Source organism: Sardina pilchardus, chromosome 9 (genome assembly GCF_963854185.1).
Source record: "Sardina pilchardus chromosome 9, fSarPil1.1, whole genome shotgun sequence".
Classification (NCBI taxonomy): Eukaryota; Metazoa; Chordata; class Actinopteri; order Clupeiformes; family Clupeidae; genus Sardina; species Sardina pilchardus.
Window position 1 is genome coordinate 4,627,481 of NC_085002.1, and position 19,053 is coordinate 4,646,533.

Below are 19,053 nucleotides of genomic sequence, written 5' to 3' on the forward strand. Positions count from 1 at the left end.
TCGATTACAAACACAGATTCTAAGATTGTTTGCCAGGGATTATAGTTAGAAACAGGACACATGCTTTTGATCTGCATGGAGATGTCGTGTTCCCAGATATGGGCGGACATGGGCAATTTGTTGCCCCCAGTGGCCGACACTTTGCATCTATTTAGTTGCATTTTGTTCAACACAACAACATGTACTGCACGCTGTATGATAACTGTGGATTTTCATGCCATGGTACCATGCCACAATCTCATGCCAGAATGTGGCACAGATCTGAGAGAAGGGTGCTGGTGGGGGGGGGGGGGAAATATGCATTTGTGGGAGCGGGAGAAAGACATTACACACGCTATATCCCTGTTGATTCATTTGATGGGTTTTGCCAGCACCAATCCTTTGTATCATGTTGCTCCTGAGAATAACGTTCTAAGATGGAGTTCTGTAGAGCTTGTATGCTGTAGGCTGTCTTTGCACTTCATTTGAAGGTTTTTGTCAGCATCACCAATTCAGTCAGACATAATCTATTTACATACATAGCACGTAATAGGAGTCTTAGTCCATAGCATTTTGTCGTTTCTGTAGATCTTACATACAGTACAGTAAGCATCCTGTGCAGTGTAGTGTGTTAAGCAAAGATGGTGGTACTGTATGTTCCAAATGGTGCCGTATAGAATGTGTCATGTGGCTCTGCGGGAAGTGAAGCTTCCGGAAGGATGATGGTGTCACTGCCCTGGCATGCATGGGCATGCAGATGACCAGTTGAGCCCGCCATCTGCAGCTCGAGTTGGTTCTCCTTCGCTCCGCACAAGGACGCACCCTGGCACGGCTCGGACAGAGGGTCTCGTCTCGGCCCGCCTTACATATTTCAGACAGGTGCGCTATTTTTAACCTCGTTGGCACGGTTTCCATGCCAACATTTTAAAGAGGAGTCTGCATGTGACAAATTGGCTAAAAGGATGAAATTGATAAATCGATACAGCGAAAGAGGTCCTGAATGGATAAAATATTAAATCATAGTGAGGCGAACATGAGAAACCCTTTTTGATCTTTGCAGTGAAACCACCATCCAACTGACGAAGAACCACATCTCATCCAAATCTCTCTCATCTACAAAATTATGATTTTGATCTGGGAATGTAAGATTGGAAGTGAAATTCCATGTGCGATATTAGGATTCAAACATAGACGAAAACATTACTGTCTCAGTGTGTGGTTACCTCTCAAAGTAAGGGTGTTAGACAGTCACTGTGACCTGATTTACAGTTTATGGCAATGAGGGCTACTGTTCTATAAAGAGATTCTCTATATAGTTTTGAGGGCCAATTGGTTAGCTTACTGTTGATCTAACCAGAGTCTTTTACAAAAGAAGGGCCTAGATACAGTAGAATTGAGTATCCTCTATCTTCAGCGTAGAGTCCTTCCACCTAGTCTGTGACCTTCAGTGTAAAAACATCTTATCTCATATCATATCATATTGCGCTGGATTTGACCTAATGTGTTTTGTTCTGAATTCATAACTAGGCCTACTGTGTGCAACTGCTGGATGTGTGATTGAAGCCTGTTTAGTGGTATAAAGGGGAGTAAACAGTTGGAGTGAGAGACCTCTTAGACGGACATAGAACAGACATACTTAATAGCTGTCTTTCACATTTATCGTCCATAGCTCTGTTTCTTTTTAATCAATGAATGTCTTCTCTGGAGATTCTCCTGCAGAGTCATCTGAGGTCAAGTCTCTTGAGAATCTTTATTTTCACTGTAGTCAGATTAGAAACACAATGCATCAAACACATACAAGTGCAGCAATAGTAACAAGTCTCACTCCTAACATCCCACTCCAAAGGGCAGCTATTGTTTGAGTGGACAGTGTTTGTTATTAAACTTCGACTGACCTGAGACTATTATTAGCCCGCTGTGGGTTTGACCAAGGCTGAGTGCAGGGTTTGGGGCGGCTGGTCCTTCACCCAGACAAAGACGCATTAATAACGGATCTTTAGCCCTCCGCTGGCAGCGTGGGTGAGCCAGGGTGACGAGCGAGGCGGTGTGGGCGAGTAATCTGCGCAACTGTGCAACACGTCCTCCTCCGTAATCAGAGACAAAATGGGAAAAGACAGCGGCAGCAACAGCAGCCATTTTAAAGTCTTCTCTCTGCTGAATGGCTTTTGGGGACTGGAGGACGCGAAGCGCCCGACTCCCCGGCAGCAGGAGAATGTTAGCCAGCAGCAGGCCTTCTGAGGCAAGGCAGATAAACTTCACACACACACACACACACACATACACACACACACAGCCACATGCTGTGCGCTTGACACAGTTGAGTGAAGGGAGGAAAATGGTCTTGTCAAGATGCAGAGAGAGCTCTGGCTAAAGCAGCCACCGCATGCCATCAGCACTGTTGTACAACACGTCACGCAGTAGAACACACCAATACTAATTCTCAGTTGTCAGTTACACAGAGACATCACTACACCCAACATTTTAGACTTCATACTGCATTGAGATTTAAATCAAGTCTCTGGTATGACCTGAGAGATTGTATTTAAGATTAACTGACATTTTCTGATTCGATCCTGGGGAGTTTCGCACTGCATTTGTATCTGATCAGTCATTATTTGGGTGCAGAATTTTATATTTAAGCAATATGACATGAGTGGGAGTGGTAGTGGTGGAGGATATCGCCATGGCTATAATTCGGTACAAGAGGCTGTTGCACATCATTTGATTAAATGTTGAGAGTTGATATGATTGAGAGTTTTTCTATATGCTTTTTACCAGCCAGCATTAAGAAACCGCAAGTACTTTTCATAATATTTGTTCATTACATAACTGCAATTAGAAGTTAGAAGTTTTAAATCAAAAAGTGTGTGAGCGTATGTGTGTGTGTGTGTGTGTGTGTGTGTGTGGTAGTATGCACATGGCCGTGTGTATTTGAGTGTGAAGCTACAGGAAGTGTGTCATTGCTCAACAGTAGGTCAAAGCTAATGAGAATGGGAGCAGTGCATCATGAGGGGAAAGCCAAGGATAGTGACATGTCCCAGCAGGCTTCCCGTAGCTGAATTAGCGCCGTGCTAGTATAGTATAGCCTAGTATAGTACCTACCAGGCCCACAGCAGGCAACTCCATCAGCCCAGAGATCTGCAGCCCTCTGGCCCACTGGAGCAGTAATGCTGCACACACACACACACACACACACACACACACACACACACACACACACACACACACACACACACACACACACACACACACACACACACACACACACACAGACACACACACATACACACACACACACAGCAGTACCACCTGGAGAAACTGCTATCTCTGTTGTGCTCTCACTCATTCTCTCTCTTTCTCTCTCTCTCACTTTCTTTTTCTCCTTTGTCTACTCATTCTCACCTCCCTCTCTCTTTTTCCCTCTCTCTCTCCTACTCCTCCTCTCCTTTGTCTACTCGTTCTCACCTCCCTCTCTTTCTCTCTTACTCCTCCTCTCCTTCTTTGTCTCACTTGTTCTCACCTTCCTCTCTCCCTCTCTCTCTCTCTCTCTCTCTCTCTCCTCTTCTTCTTTGTCTCATTCATTCTCCCCTCTCTCTCTCTTTCTCCTCCTCTCCTACTGTGTCTCACTCCTTCTCCCCTCTCTCTCTCTCCCTCTCTCTCTCTCTCTCTCTCTCCTCTCTCTCTCTCTCTCCCCCCCTGTCTCTCCCCCTCTCTCTCTCTCTCTCTCTCTCAGCAGGCAGGCAGTCAGGCAGCAGCAGGCGGCTGATGAGTGGCAGTGAGAGGGCATCACCTGCAGTCAGAGTCGCCCTCACACACCCTCCCCGGGCGTCCCACGCTCCCGGTCCCACGCAGACGCAGACACACTCGCACTCGCAGGCGCAGTCGCAGGCGGCGTTGGGCGGGAGGCGCTAGAGATGTACGGCAGCGCTCGCACGGTCAGCCACCTGGAGAGCAGCCCGGCGCGCTCGCCCCGACTCCCGCGCTCGCCGCGCCTGGGCCACCGGCGGGCCCACAGCGGAGGCGGCAGCGGCGGCCACGGCGGCGGCCACAAGACCCTCTCCATGGAGAACATCCAGTCGCTCAACGCCGCCTACGCCACCTCGGGGCCCATGTACCTGAGCGACCACGAGGGGCTGGGCACGGGGGGCCACCACGCCACCTACCCGCGCGGCGGCACCATGACGCTCGGCCGCTCCACCAGCCGCGTCTACGGCGGCCGCGTCACCGCCATGGGCAGCACGCCCAACATCGCCACGGCCGGCCTGCCGCACTCGCACCTGGACCTGCTGGGCTACGGCGCGGACCTGGGCTCGCTGCACATGCTGCACCACCACCACCACGGCACGCCGTCGGCCCTGCTGCGGCAGGCGGTGCGCGGCGGCGGGGGGGGGGAGCTGCTGGAGATGCAGGCGCAGCTGCGCGACACGCAGCGCGAGAACGAGCTGCTGCGCCGCGAGCTGGACCTCAAGGACACCAAGCTGGGCTCCTCGGCCAACAGCATCAAGAGCTTCTGGAGCCCCGAGCTCAAGAAGGAGCGCGTCATGCGCAAGGAGGAGGCGGCCAGGACCTCGGTGCTCAAGGAGCAGATGCGCGTCACCCACGAGGAGAACCAGGTCAGAGATCCCGCTCCCACTCGCTCACGTTCTCTCTGTCTCTCTCTCTTCCAGTAGGGCATTGCGTTCTGTGTTCTACTGTACGCGGTTTGACCTGTCTGGTGTGTGTACAGTACGTCCACACGATTTCACCTGTCTGGTGTGTGTACAGTACGTCCACACGATTTCACCTGTCTGGTGTGTGTACTGTACGTCCACGCTGTCTTCCTGTGTCTCCGCTGTTGACTAATTGCTTGTCTGCTCATGTGAAACCCCTTATTGGAATGATTAATTTACTGTAAGAGCCACCATGTGAAGCATACAGTAGATCTCTATACAATGAAGACCACAGGCTCTGTCCTAGTGTCAACTAGGGTAATTGCATCCATAAAGATATAAAACAAATGTGAAGACATCAAGACATGAAAGAACCCAAAGAACACAGTAGTTACCTTTTTAAATTGTCTTTTGATGCCAGTGTCACTTCAACAGCTGATTGGCCTAGCCAGTTTGCAGAGGAGCGGTTGTAACAGATTTGGATGGATTCACTGGACATTTGAAGGGCTATGTTTTGCTGTGTTGTGGCAAATGACTATTCTGATTTGTCCACATTTTTACAATTTCATGGCGTATTTAAACATCTGGTCATTGCAATGTGTCAGTGGCTTACAGTTTAGTGCTGGAAGCTTGTAGGATTATCCCATGCTCTTGATGAGTGGCGATATCAGGATTACTGGGGATAGATACCGGATTATTTTTTATATTTTGGCAGACGAGGTGAAATATCCACAAATATGCCATTTGGCCGATGAGGGTAAACAGCCACTTGAAGCTAATTATGTCTTAGACGATTATTCTGGTGACGTGGGATGAAATCACTGTGTTGTTTTTGCGAGCGTCTCACTGATGTTTACAGGTGACATTAGCTGTTACCACAGGTGACCCTTAGCTGATTTTAAACGGTCTTCCTCTGCTTTTTCGCTGTTGTTCTCTATCTCCCTCTCTATCACTCTGTCTCTCTATCACTCTGTCTCTCTCTCACTCTCTCTCTCTATCACTCTGTCTTTCTGCATGGATGCGATGCGAGTGAGGAGACGTGGCCTAGTTACATCACTCACTGTGAGGCGTCTTTGTAGGGCTGCAAGAGTGGTGTCAAGGACAAAACGTTCTTGGCGGCGGTGGTGGTGGTGGTGGTGTGTGTGTGTGTGTGGGGGGGGGGCAGTCTTATCTACCTTTCTTCCTATCTGTTCATCCCGTACGTTTCCTCACTCATTGCTTGTCTTCCTCTGAAGTCTTGGATCTCTTGTTCTTTAACTCTCCTCTTTGGTTCTCGCATTCTTTAACTCTTCTCCATTTTGGTTCTTCTCCTTTATCTCCTCTCCTTTTCAGTCCTCTTGTTCTTTAACTCTCCTCTTTGGTTCTCTCATTCTTTAACTCTGCTCTTTGGTTCTCTCATTCTTTAACTCTTCTCCATTTTGGTTCTTCTCCTTTATCTCCTCTCCTTTTCAGTCCTCTTGTTCTTTAACTCTCCTCTCCCCCTTTGGTTCTCCCGTTCTTTAACTTTTCTCCTCTTGCGGAGACTATTCCCACTCTGATGGACTGATGGACTGTCTCTCCTCTTGCTGAGACTATTCCCACTCTGATGGGCTGTCTCTCCTCTTGCGGAGACTATTCCCACTCTGATGCGCTGTCTCTCTCCTCTGTCATGCTGCCTGTCTCTCAGTCTCTCATCTCCCTCCACCTGTCTGTCTCACTCCTGTAGGAAATCACATACTATTCACTGACCTGTCTGTCTCACTCCTGTAGGAAATCACATTCCATTCACTGACCTGTCTGCTGTTGAAGCAAAGATTTGCAGAACATGCATATATGTGTATGTAGTAGGTGTGTGCGTCGATATAGACTTAAAACTATATCACGTTTATGTCATGTCATGTCATGATATCTTTGGCAGTAATGGCACATATAAAAATATATCTAAGATAAGATCTATATAATTTATATTCTTGTGATGGGGAGGAATCCTACCTGTATATTGATAATGATAGGATGTGGCCCATCCCTAGTGTGTCCAGTAGCATGCATTAAAGACAGGAAATATGGCACACCGAGGACTAGGGGGAGAGGAAAGAGCACTGAAAGCTAAAACCTCAGTTGACAGAGCGGAGCTACGCACGTCACATTGGCTAACTCTCAAGGTCACGGCATCGTCCAGCACAGTTTAGCACTCCGAGGAACAGACAGCAGCGTGCATCCCGTGACTAATGCGCCGTACTGTAGTCTGAAGGCTCAGCTTACTCATTGCCATGTGGCATATGCGGACCACCGGGACTGAGCGGCCGGCGCCGTGTGGGCAGAACCTGTGGAGCGTACCTGGGATGGGATTGTGCATGCAGGTCAGTCAGCCTGTGGCTGCCCCCACCCCCCGCCCCCCCCCCCCCGCCCCCCCAGGCTCTTACGCTCGTCCACAGCCTCAGATAGGCAGCGGCACATTACTCAGCTCAGCAGGGGCACGCCACATCCGCTAGCTCTCAAGGTTACAGCACTGTCCTGTCACCTCCCAGGCCTTGTGTCTGTGTGTGTGTGTGTGTGTGTGTGTGTGGGTGTGTGCGTGTGTGTGTGTGTGTGTGTGTGCGTGTGTGTCTGTGTCTGTGTCTGTGTGTCTGTGTAAGTGCGTGCGTGTGTATTGGGGGAGAGGGTATATTCATCTCATTATTTTAGCCTGTTTGCATGGCATGCTCGTTAGTGTGTGTGTGTGTGTGTGTGTGTGTGTGTGTGTACATGTGTGATTCGGGAGTCTCCATCTGCTTTAAGCAAGCACACGCATATCTGATTTCATTGGTCATAGTTATCTATCCTCGGACTAAAAATACACACGCGGCTCTCCAAAATATTGAGTGTTTATCCCGAAGGGAACAGCTCTGTCTGTCTAGCAGAGCTGAGTGGGCCTGGGACTGGGTTATCTCCGCACCCCTTGTCTGCTCATCCGTCGTCTCATCAGCCCAATGGATCCAGGCCAGGGTCTGATTTCTGTGCCCTCTCTCGCTGCTAAAGAGCACTGCTAGCGGCGGCGAAAGGCATCGGGAGAAGTCAGTGACCCGCAAGGGGATGCCCATGGAGCTGAGAAGCTACTGCGTCTGTGCAGAGCTAATAGCCTTCGCAAGCTGAGCCGCAGGCTAAGCACACGTTTCCTGTGAGTGTGTGTGTGTGTGTGTGTGTGTGAGAGAGGCAGTAGATGTACAGTTATGTGTGTGTTACTGTATGTGTGTATACAGTATGTGTGTGTGTGTGTGTGTGTGTGTGTGTGTGTGTATTTCTCTGTGCCTTTTGTGTGTGAATGTGCCAGGGTTTGTGTAGCGTTAGGCATGCACTTAACATATTATGTATTGTCAGTGTGGGTGTATTTTTAACTGATGTAGGCCTACAGAATCTGATGTGGTATGGTTGTTCATATTTCTGGTATTATTGTTCATGTAAATGTATGGAATCTGTTCTGCTATACTGTAGTTGTTCACCTTCCTTATATTTGAACAAGGCAGCCACTCATTTTGCACCTTAGTGCATATCAATACTGATTCAGTGCCTCCATTTTGTCTGGGAAAATGAATTCCCTTTTTCCTGTACTCTGCTGTTAACACTGTTGGCAGATCGAATTGCAGAAGTCAGTTTGGCAGTCCTGGCTGAAATTAACTCATAAACCTCAGAACAGACAATCAACTTTATTTCCCTTGTAAAGCAAAGACCAGAAGAGTAGAAATTCGATTAGAAATGGCCAATTTCCTGAGTTCTCCCCTCCCAATCTAACTGGTAATAATAATTATTAGTGTAAAACCGTGGCAATGAAACTATCTTCCTGTGAAAATATGAATGCCCAACACATTCGTCACACCTCAGGTATTTCTGACTCTTGATATCCCAGCCTGATTAAGCAGGAGGGCTATACTTGCATTGCAGTTGCTGGTCCAGTGTAACCTGACATTCATTTGTGGTTTGCTCTCTCTCTCTCTCTCAGTCAGATCAGTCATAAGGGCTATGTGCTGTAGTTGTGAACACTGATGTGTGTGTGTGTGTGTGTGTGTGTGTGTGTGTGTGTGTGTGTGTGTGTGTGTGTGTGTGTGTGTGTGTGTGTGTGTGTGTGTGTGTGTGTGTGTGTGTGTGTGTGTGTGTGTGTGTGTGTGTGTGTGTGTGTGTGTGTGTGTGAGCAGCACGTCTGAGGACCGAGAGGGCTGAATGATGAGAGCGCAGCACGTAGGCCATATGCGGTGGTGGCTCCCTCACATTCTACGCCATCTCGTCTCCCTCTTCGCTAGGCTCTCCTCTGACGCCGTCGTAGAGTAGACGCTCGTTATCTCCCAGGAGGCACAGTTTTAATGAATGAGGTGTGTGTGCGGGCACGTGGCGAACAGCTGGGCTTTGCCATCACGCTGCTGCTCATTTGTCCCGCCATGCTCACGGGCAGAGAGTGGCACTGGGCACTATACCACGGACACTGGGGCAAATGTTTGGGCCCGACTGCGCCCAGCTACGAAAGTTGAAGGGCACATCACACCGTCAATTATGGGATGGCTTCTGACTGCAGCCAGCGCTGTGGGTGATCGTCTCGGCAACGTCTCCTGGACGACCCCAGGTGTTGGGAACACGGTGAACCTGATTTCTTCAAGTAGCCGTTGTTCCAGGGACAACACCCCTAAAGTTGTTCCAGGTCCAACAACTCTGTTAACCAATCACTGCTATGTGATGTCATCAATGTGCGACTTCACCCCCGTTCAAAATTTCCCTCCCGAAATCAACATCTTTTCAGCTCTGTGTAGGTAAGTCATTGCACTGTTTCTTCTGTTTCCCATGTAAAATAAGAGACTCAATGTGCATTTTCAAAATTATTTATTGTAAGAACTATGTTGTTTTGGTGCCAGTTTAGTAAGGAGTTTTCGAGTTCAATTCACCTTTTCGTTATAGCCCATATCTAAAGATATCAGTTAGCTGCTAATGGTAAGCGTAGTGTTCAGTCAAATTCAGGCAATATTGTAATGACATGTATGTTTACTCCTCAATAGCTGTTAGAATAGCTGTTTTAGCATGAGCTTGTTAATAGCCATTTGTAAACTACCACAAGCTCTTATTTTAACCTTTCAGTATGTTTGAATTTGCAATGTCATGTAGATTTAGTCAGTTATGCTACTTGGCTAGAAGCACAGATTTTGGACTACTATTCTCCGATTGTCTCTTATTAGTGGGCTAAAATCTTTATTTAGTGTACATTAAGAGTTTATACTTCTTTTGATCTGCGGAGGGTGCTATTGAGGCAATGTTAGTACAGGTTCATCATTCATCAACCTGGACCAACATCACTACATTGATCCTGGGCCGTCATTACCATGTTGACCCAGGAGCAACATTTTCTCATTGACCCTGGGCTAATATTACCATGTTGACCCAGGAGCAACATTTTCTCGTTGAGCCTGGGCTAACATTACAATGTTGACCCAGGAGCAACATTTTATCATTAACTATTTGTGCCAGTTTATTTGCTTATATGCGTTGGACTAAACATTGATAGTAAAGAGTTAGCCTTTAACAGAACAATGTTTTCTTGTTGACCCTTTGCTTGGACTAGACTTCAATATGTATACCCTGTCAGAGTATTCAATTAATTGGCCGCAATCCCGGTGTGAATGGGATCTTATATCAATATAGTAAAGTGCTCCAAGAAAACATTTCTTGCCCTACCTTTAAGTTAGCGTACTCAGTAACTGACAGTGGTATTTGTGTGTTGTGTGCATTTCAGAGATGGAGGATATAATCAAGGAAGCAGTTTTTAAAGAAGAAAAAAAGAGGGAAAGAAGGAAAAACACCAAGCTTCATATCCATTTTCTGAAAGAAGTTGATGAACAGGCACATATTAGAAAGATTAATAATGAAGAAAACACAGCATCTTTCAGGAAAACATGCTATTCCAGTTTCAGTGACCAAAAAAGGTGATGCTACAGTATTTGTTTCACTGTGCAAGGTCTGGTCCTGTGTCTGTAAAAAGCCAAAGAGTCACTGGATGCAAAGCGTACGTTTCATTCAAAGTCAGAAATGATCATAAAGGTTTGAAAGTGGTAGTGCAGAGAACGTGCAACGATAACAGTGGGCACAACCCACTTTTAAAAGAGGATGGCCACGGACATCGTATTCATCCAGACCTTATTCTGAAGATTGAAAAGTGGATCACTCTTGGACTTAAACCAGACATCATACTCCTCCAAGCCAATGAATGGTCACGAAAGCAAGGGAAAACCTATATAGAGATGTTGTCATGCCTCCTTTTTGGGGATTTTTTTTATTTCATAAAAAATTAAAATGTATTTAATACCCTGGAATACATGCTTTTAAGGAGAATGTATCTGTTGTTGAAACTAGCCTTTTTTTCTTTCACCCGATTGTGTCCTAGATCTTTTTATCTACACCATATGCATCCCACCCTGTTAATGCCACACTGGAAATTGCTTTGACTGTGGTGAGATCCAGGGCAAAAGCTGTGCTCAGATCAGTAATCAAATAATTGGTAATTGTTGAATGATTGTGCTGTAACCGTATCTTACACTGATACACTTAGTTGAGTCAAATTGTTTATAATTGGGGCATATCTGTCATACGCTAGCTATTTGTTTATCCAGCAAATAGCGACGTCCACAGACAAGGTGGAGTATGTTGCATGATTTTATGTATTGAAGCAAGTCAAATTTGTAGTTTCTTATGTCTCATTTCATCAAACTACAAATACGCTACCCGATCTAGTAAAGTTACATAGTGCGGTTATAGCCAATAGAGGGACGCAGAGTGAAAGCAGAAGTGCCGTTCACCCTGTTACGAGTTGATGAACCGCTGAAATGATTTTGGAAACATTATTTTAACATTTGGGAGATCCGGGGCCTTTTCACGCACTTTGAGGCAGTCAGCTATACCTTGAGATTTTTAAATATTTAATCTAACTAAAAACATCTAATGCTAAAGTGGCACATATGGTTATATTCTAGAGGTCCTCCACAATAATTATATGAGAGTAAAGTGGAAACTAGTTGATTTAAAGTTTCTGATGGTGTCACTTATAAATTATGTTTCTAGGACAAAAACTAGCAGAGATTGAGATGTAAGTTTGGAACAGTTTTTCAAATCCCCAGGGGGGGATTTAGACTCGGGTTAAGGTACAAAAAACTCTTTCGTGTTGCTTTAAAAATAACCTTCACCACAGCACCCGATAGACATGTAATTGAGAGATGAGGAACAGGCCTACTCTTTCTTCTTACAGCCCGTTGGCCCATGATTCTTCAAACCTAAAATTCCCTAGACCTCTACTTTTACCTCAGCTTTACCCATTAAGGTATGTAATAAGGTAATGTTAATTTCAGGGTTACTTTGGTGTTCCAGCATTTTCAATTAAAGATATTGAATGTTATCAATCACTTTGTGATAGACCTCTGTATAAAAAATGCTCTCATGAATAATACAAATGTTAAAGTTGTAGTGTAGTGGCCTATACAGGCCTCACTGAACCAAGCCTATTTGAAGTTTGCCACAGGAAGCAAAGAGAGAAAGTGGGATGTGTTTTTATGTCTGTGTAAGTGCACTTATACTGCACATCTGATCAGCTGATCTGTAGGTAAAACTATACAGTAACTAAACTGTATGTGCCTGGAATCAAATTTAGTTACGTATGTTTAAGTTGTTTTTTAACAGAAGACCATAGGTGTCACAAAGTCAAATGAAATACCCCAAATGTTATGAAAATATTCATGAAAAATTGTCTTTCATTGATTCAGATGTCCTGTATGAACAAAGACAAAAAGCCCAATTACATCTAATAATATGACATTTAATTAGACTGAAACACAACTGGGGGTTTTAAGACAAAAAACAATGTGGCTTTACAACAAAAAACACAACTAAAAGGACAACTAGTGCCTTTCATTTGCCAACCCTGTCCAGCTTGTCAATAAGAAAAGACATAGTAGCATCCAAAGCTGGAGATCCAAATTGATGATTCCGTCAAGGCTGCTTTCAGGTTGCTTTGTAATTTCTGAAGTGTCTTCCTGTAATGAGGATACGCAAATGTTACGTAAGAATATGAAAAATAAGACTTTGAAGAACAAGAGTGCATTTTGTCTCATTACAAAAGACAACTTTGGATAACACTAGACAGTAACAGTAGTTTTCATGAACTCTAACAGGAAGACTTCAAAGAACAGTGCATTTCATTTTCATGCAATAAAGAATAAGGCATAAGTATAAAACAGTAGTGGGTCAGTGTAACTGGAAAATGGAAAGTGTAGTGTTAGTCTAGGATGGAAGAACACTTAGGGGGTATTCACACCTGCCTTGTTTAGTTCGATTAAAACGAACTCAAGTTCGTTTCTTGCTTGGTTCGGACCTTTTTGACTGGTGTGAATACAATCACTCGAACTCTAGTGCGGACAAAACAAGCGGACTGAGACCCAGCTGAGGAGGTGGTCTCGGAGCGGTTCCTATCGAACCCTGGTGCGGTTCGTTTATGGTGTGAAAGCAGACCGACCTCGATCCGACCCAGTTACAGAAATCTACCTTTTTTGGATTTGACGAGCTCCCGTAGTTTTTGCGCATTATGGGAAATGTAGGATAGCCCCGTGACGCACAACAGCTGTAAGCAGCAGTGGGCTAACGCTTTTTTGCCAACAATAATTTGATTTTGCATCTCCTACCCGTTCCGTCTTCCGTAGGCCTGCTGTTAGCATGTTGGACACACATGAGAGCTCTTCTCAGCTGTTTTGTTGCACGTCTTCGTTGTTGCAAAATTACGAGCATGATATTGTTAAACTTGCATCAAACGGTCTTGACGCTCAAGCACTTCTGCAAAGCTGTAACTGTATAAACTATATTGCTAGGATAATAACGAGTACAGTATGCAAACATAGTATTTACGTGGGCCAACTTTGACTTTGGCTTCCTATTCTTCACCCCACCTACACGTTTACCAGCCAATGGTTGAACGACCTTAGCACATGTGCTTTTGTTTATAAATTCTGGTCCGGTTGCAATTAATCACGGTGTGAAAGCGAACCGCACTAAAAAAGAAAAAAAGAAAAGAAAATTGGTCCGGACCAAATAAGTGAACTAACGGACCTTCCTGGTGTGAATACGCCCTTAGTTACAGTACATCAGCAGATGCAGCATCCACTCTGTCACAGACTGTGTCAGCAGTAACATCCAATGCCAGTCTAGTGGCAAAACCATTGGCCAGCTCCTTTGCTTCCTGCTCTGACAGGGCACTGAATATTGTTGTCCTGGTTTTTTTCTTTTTGGGTAAAGCTTTTAAGATAGCAGGCACATTCTTTTTTTGCGTCCCTGAAAAGAACAGTAATTGTGCAATGTTAGGAAAATGTTGCTTCTGGGTCAACATGGTAACATTAGCCCAGGCTCAACAAGAAAATGTTGCTCCTGGGTCAACATGGTAACGTTAGCCCAGGCTCAACAAGAAAATGTTGCTCCTGGGTCAACATGGTAACGTTAGCTCAGGGTCAATGAGAAAATGTTGCTCCTGGGTCAACATGGTAATGACGGCCCAGGATCAATGTTGGTCCGGGTTGATCAATGATGAACCTGTACTAACATTGCCTCAATAGCACGCTCCGCAGATCAAAATAAGTATCAACTCTTAATGTACACTAAATAAAGATTTTAGCCCACTAATAAGAGACTAATCGGAGAATAGTAGTCCAAAATCTGTGCTTCTAGCCAAGTAGCCTAACTGACTAAATCTACATGACATTGCAAATTCAAACATATTGAAAGGTTAAAATAAAAGCTTGTGGTAGTTTACAAATTGCTATTAACAAGCTCATGCTAAAATTTCTAAATTAAGGAGGAGTAAACATACATGTCATTACAATATTGCCTGAATTTGACTGAACACTATGCTTACCATTAGCAGCTAACGGATATCTTTAGATATGGGCTATAACGAAAAGGTGAATTGAACTCGAAAACTCCTTACTAAACTGGCACCAAAACAACATTCTTACAATAAATAATTTTGAAAATGCACATTGAGTCGCTTATTTTACATGGGAAATTGTTGAGAAGAAACAGTGCAATGACTTACCGACACAGAGCTGGAAAGATGTTGATTTCGGGAGGGAAATTTTGAACAGGGGGTGAAGTCGCACATTGATGACATCACATAGCAGTGATTGGTTAACAGAGTTGTTGTACCTGGAACAACTTTAGGCAGTTGTCCCTGGAACAACGGCTACTTGAAGAAATCAGGTTCACCTTGGGAACACGAGGGAGAGGTCGCGGCTAAGAGGCTAACACGCTGTGACGCGCGGTCTTTGACTCCGATGCTGTGTCCACACATGAAAAGCCGGCGATGTGAACAGGGCAGAGACAGCTGAAGATCAGTGCGAACAGCAGTAATTTAACACTAATTTAACTTCTGTCACAGCTTGAGTGGACGGCAGTAGCTGCCATAACACGGTTTCTTTATCCTTGAATCAGGCTGCACTGCACTGGAACTAACTGATGCTGGATTCCGAATGAGTGCTTGGTGCAGCAGTAGTTTTTGCCTGTTAGACTGAGGAATCAGGACGTCGTGACTATGGACCCAAATCATGTTCCTCTTCCTCTTGACTTGGTAGAGACATGCGAATGCCAGATTTGCGGCTCTGCTCTCGGTTGGATGTTGGTTTTCTCTATTCGGCTGAAATGTGTTGGGTGACATTTTTTTTTCCAACTGCGTTCGCTCGGGGGATATTTCCCCTGTAAGGTTAAGCATGCAACACTACACTGACTCAGTAAATGTCAACACTCATAACGCAGCAGAAACACGGAGACCAGAAACACCTGTACACGACACCTCACACTGCAGAGTCTAACGCCGTATTAACCAGCTGTGGGCTCAACTGCTTTTACAGCTGCAGTATCAATAGCATGCTAGACCTCAACACTGCATGTCTTCAGGCATTCGTTGCAGGGAAATGTTCCACATGCAGCAGATCAAGCACGGCTCATATATGAACGCCCCTGTACCTCACTCTCACCACGCGCTTCAAAGAGCACGTCGTGCATGAAATGTAGGATGCTTTCAGTGAGCACGAAGCCATTTCATATCCGTGTCTCAGTCAGAAGAGGAGAGAAGAGAAGAGAGGAGAGAAGAGGAGAAGAGAGAAGAAGAGAGAAGAGGAGAGAAGAGAAGCGGAGAGAAGATAAGAGAGGAGAAGAGAAGAGAGGGGCTGTCGGCGGATCTGCATTGCAAAGCGCTTCTGGCTCCAGGCCCTGTTTACTCGCACACAGCAAACACACGTGTCCAATGGCGCCCCTGCTGGGAGCCCGCGGTAGCGCGAGTGGGCAGAGTGTGGCGCATGCATGGCATGGCTCCCTCTGAAGCCGCTCCGATGACACCCACACGGAGCGAGGTTGGCGAGCAGCGACAGGATGAGACGGCCGCTCGACGTGGCGAAACCCGTTTGTGTTGCACCACAGGGTCCGTTCCTGCCCGCCCGCCTGGTCAGTCTGAGTCCGCTGGATGTGATCCAAAGGGCCACACACACTCTCTCTTCTCTAGGGAGCAAATATGTAGACGCAGCTGTCTTCTGTGTTCTGCCTCCGAAGCTATGACACTTCTTAGAAACACAGAGGGCATCTACAGTACTACACTACTACACTGTTTTTTTTTTATTATTATTATTTTTGTTTCAAAACGTTTTAAAGTGGACATGCAGAAACGTAGCTGTAAGCAATAAGCCCCGAGAGGCCGTAGTTTACACTGATTTAGAGCAGCTAAGGGGTGTTGTTAGGCACGACACCATAGCGGATACTGTACTGCATCTACAGTACTGTACTGTATCTGACAAGATTTCATAAAACAAACACACAGCAACGGAAAAGGTAACGATTCATAGATAGTATAGAAATATATATTTCCTCCATCTGAATTGTTGCCATGCAACATCGAGTGGCAGCTACTCTAACTTTGTGTTAGTTGTGCTAGCGCATTACTATCAAACGAAATGCGGTCAAGGTGTATGTTTGTGTTGGATTTTACAACAGCATCGAACATGCATAATCAAGGACCGGAACTATCCGTTTTAGATTGTTGTTTGTTTGACTCTCAAACCAGGCCGGTTCATTCAATGTCTAGTCCTATCTGAGCCATAATGCCTACCCACCATATACTGTAGGTTTGTACTGTATTTGTATCGCGTTGCCATAATCTGTCTATGCAGTGTGCTGCATTGAGGCAAACTCTCACATAAGAAACCCCCAACGGTCTCTTTGAAGCGAAGACAGCTCTGCTGCGCAGAAGACAGCCGGATAGGTGTGAGCTGGGAGGAGGCTGCCTCCCCTGCTCCCTTCGCCTCCTTCGCCTCCTTCGCCTCCTTTTGAGTCCTACAGGAGATCAGTGGCAGTAAAAGGAAGATGAAAGGAGGTGGCGGTGGTGTGGTGCGAGTGGGGGAGGGTGGAGGAGGGCTGAGAGAGAGAGAGAGAGAGAGAGAGAGAGAGAGAAAGAGAGTGAACACCAGGCGGAGAGGGCACAGGAGGTGGAGCAGAAAGGCTGGCGGGGTGAGGCAGCAGACTGGAGGAGACAGGGCGAAGGAGAGCGAGATGTGTGTGTGTGTGTGTGTGTGTGTGTGTGTGTGTGTGTGAGAGAGAGAGAGAGAGAGAGAGTGAGAGAGAGAGAGAGAGTGAGGCAGCAGACTGGAGGAGACAGGGCGAAGGAGAGCGAGATGTGTGAGTGTGTGTGTGTGAGAGAGAGAGAGAGAGAGTGAGAGAGAGAGAGAGAGTGAGGCAGCAGACTGGAGGAGACAGGGCGAAGGAGAGCGAGATGTGTGAGTGTGTATGTGTGTGTGTGAGAGAGAGAGAGAGAGTGAGGCAGCAGACTGGGGGAGACAGGGCGAAGGAGAGCGAGATGTGTGTGTGTGTGTGTGTGTGTGTGTGAGAGAGAGAGAGAGAGAGAGTGAGGCAGCAGGCTGCACGAGACAGGGCGAAGGAGAGCGAGATATGTGTGTGTGTGTGTGTGTGTGTGTGTGTGTGTGTGTGTGTGAGAGAGAGAGAGTGAGAGTGAGGCAGCAGGCTGGAGCAGACAGGGCGAAGGAGAGCGAGATGTGTGTGTGTGTGTGTGTGTGTGTGTGTGTGTGTGTGTGTGTGAGAGAGAGAGAGAGAGAGTGAGGCAGCAGGCTGCACGAGACAGGGCGAAGGAGAGCGAGATATGTGTGTGTGTGTGTGTGTGTGTGTGTGTGTGTGAGAGAGAGAGAGTGAGGCAGCAGGCTGGAGCAGACAGGGCGAAGGAGAGCGAGATGTGTGTGTGTGTGTGTGTGTGTGTGTGTGTGTGTGTGTGTGTGTGTGTGTGAGAGAGAGAGAGAGAGAGTGAGGCAGCAGGCTGGAGCAGACAGGGCGAAGGAGAGCGAGATATGTGTGTGTGTGTGTGTGTGTGTGTGTGTGTGTGTGTGTGTGAGAGAGAGAGAGAGTGAGAGAGAGAGAGAGTGAGGCAGCAGGCTGGAGCAGACAGGGCGAAGGAGAGCGAGATATGTGTGTGTGTGTGTGTGTGTGTGTGTGTGTGTGTGTGTGTGTGTGTGAGAGAGAGAGAGAGAGAGAGTGAGGCAGCAGGCTGGAGCAGACAGGGCGAAGGAGAGCGAGATATGTGTGTGTGTGTGTGTGTGTGTGTGAGAGAGAGAGAGAGTGAGAGAGAGAGAGAGTGAGGCAGCAGGCTGGAGCAGACAGGGCGAAGGAGAGCGAGATGTGTGTGTGTGTGTGTGTGTGTGTGTGTGTGTGTGTGAGAGAGAGAGAGAGAGAGTGAGAGAGAGAGAGAGAGTGAGGCAGCAGACTGGGGGAGACAGGGCGAAGGAGAGTGAGTGTGTGTGTGTGTGTGTGAGAGAGAGAGAGAGAGTGAGGCAGCAGGCTGCACGAGACAGGGTGAAGGAGAGCGAGATATGTGTGTGTGTGTGTGTGTGTGTGTGTGTGTGTGTGTGTGTGTGAGAGAGAGAGAGTGAGAGTGAGGCAGCAGGCTGGAGCAGACAGGGCGAAGGAGAGCGAGGAGAGAAGCCGTGGCAGGCGAGCAGTGCCAGGCCAGCTTAGTCTCAGCACACGCAGCCCAGGCCTGGACACTGCAGTCAGAGAGCTCTGCCTGCACACCACTGCCTCTGTTTGAATATGTGTGTAGGGGTGTGTGTGCATATGTGTGTGTGTGTGTGTGTGTGTGTGTGTGTGTGTGCGTGTGTGTGAATAATGTGCGTGCGTGCTCGTGTATTGTGAGTATGTGTATATATGTGTATATGTTTGTGTATGTGCAGTGTTGGGGAGTAACGCATTACATGTAATTGAGTTACGTAATTAAATTACAAAATAAATGTAACAGTAATATATTACAGTTACTGTAGAAACATTTGTAATTCAATTACAGGTACTTTTGCAATTTTTCAAAATTACAATTTGAATTACATCTCAATATTGTCAGCAAAACCTTGCAAAG

At 46.4% G+C, this 19,053-nt stretch overlaps 1 protein-coding gene across 1 annotated transcript in view; it reads left to right on the forward strand.

Moving 5' to 3' along the window:
- The first annotated feature begins 3,893 nt into the window (after positions 1-3,893).
- erc2 (ELKS/RAB6-interacting/CAST family member 2) overlaps positions 3,894-19,053 on the forward strand; it is a 56,032-nt gene continuing 40,872 nt past the window's right edge. Inside the window, exon 1 of the mRNA XM_062544914.1 lies at positions 3,894-4,592. Within this exon, the coding sequence (XP_062400898.1) occupies positions 3,894-4,592 (699 nt within the window). The remainder of the gene's footprint in view (positions 4,593-19,053) is intronic.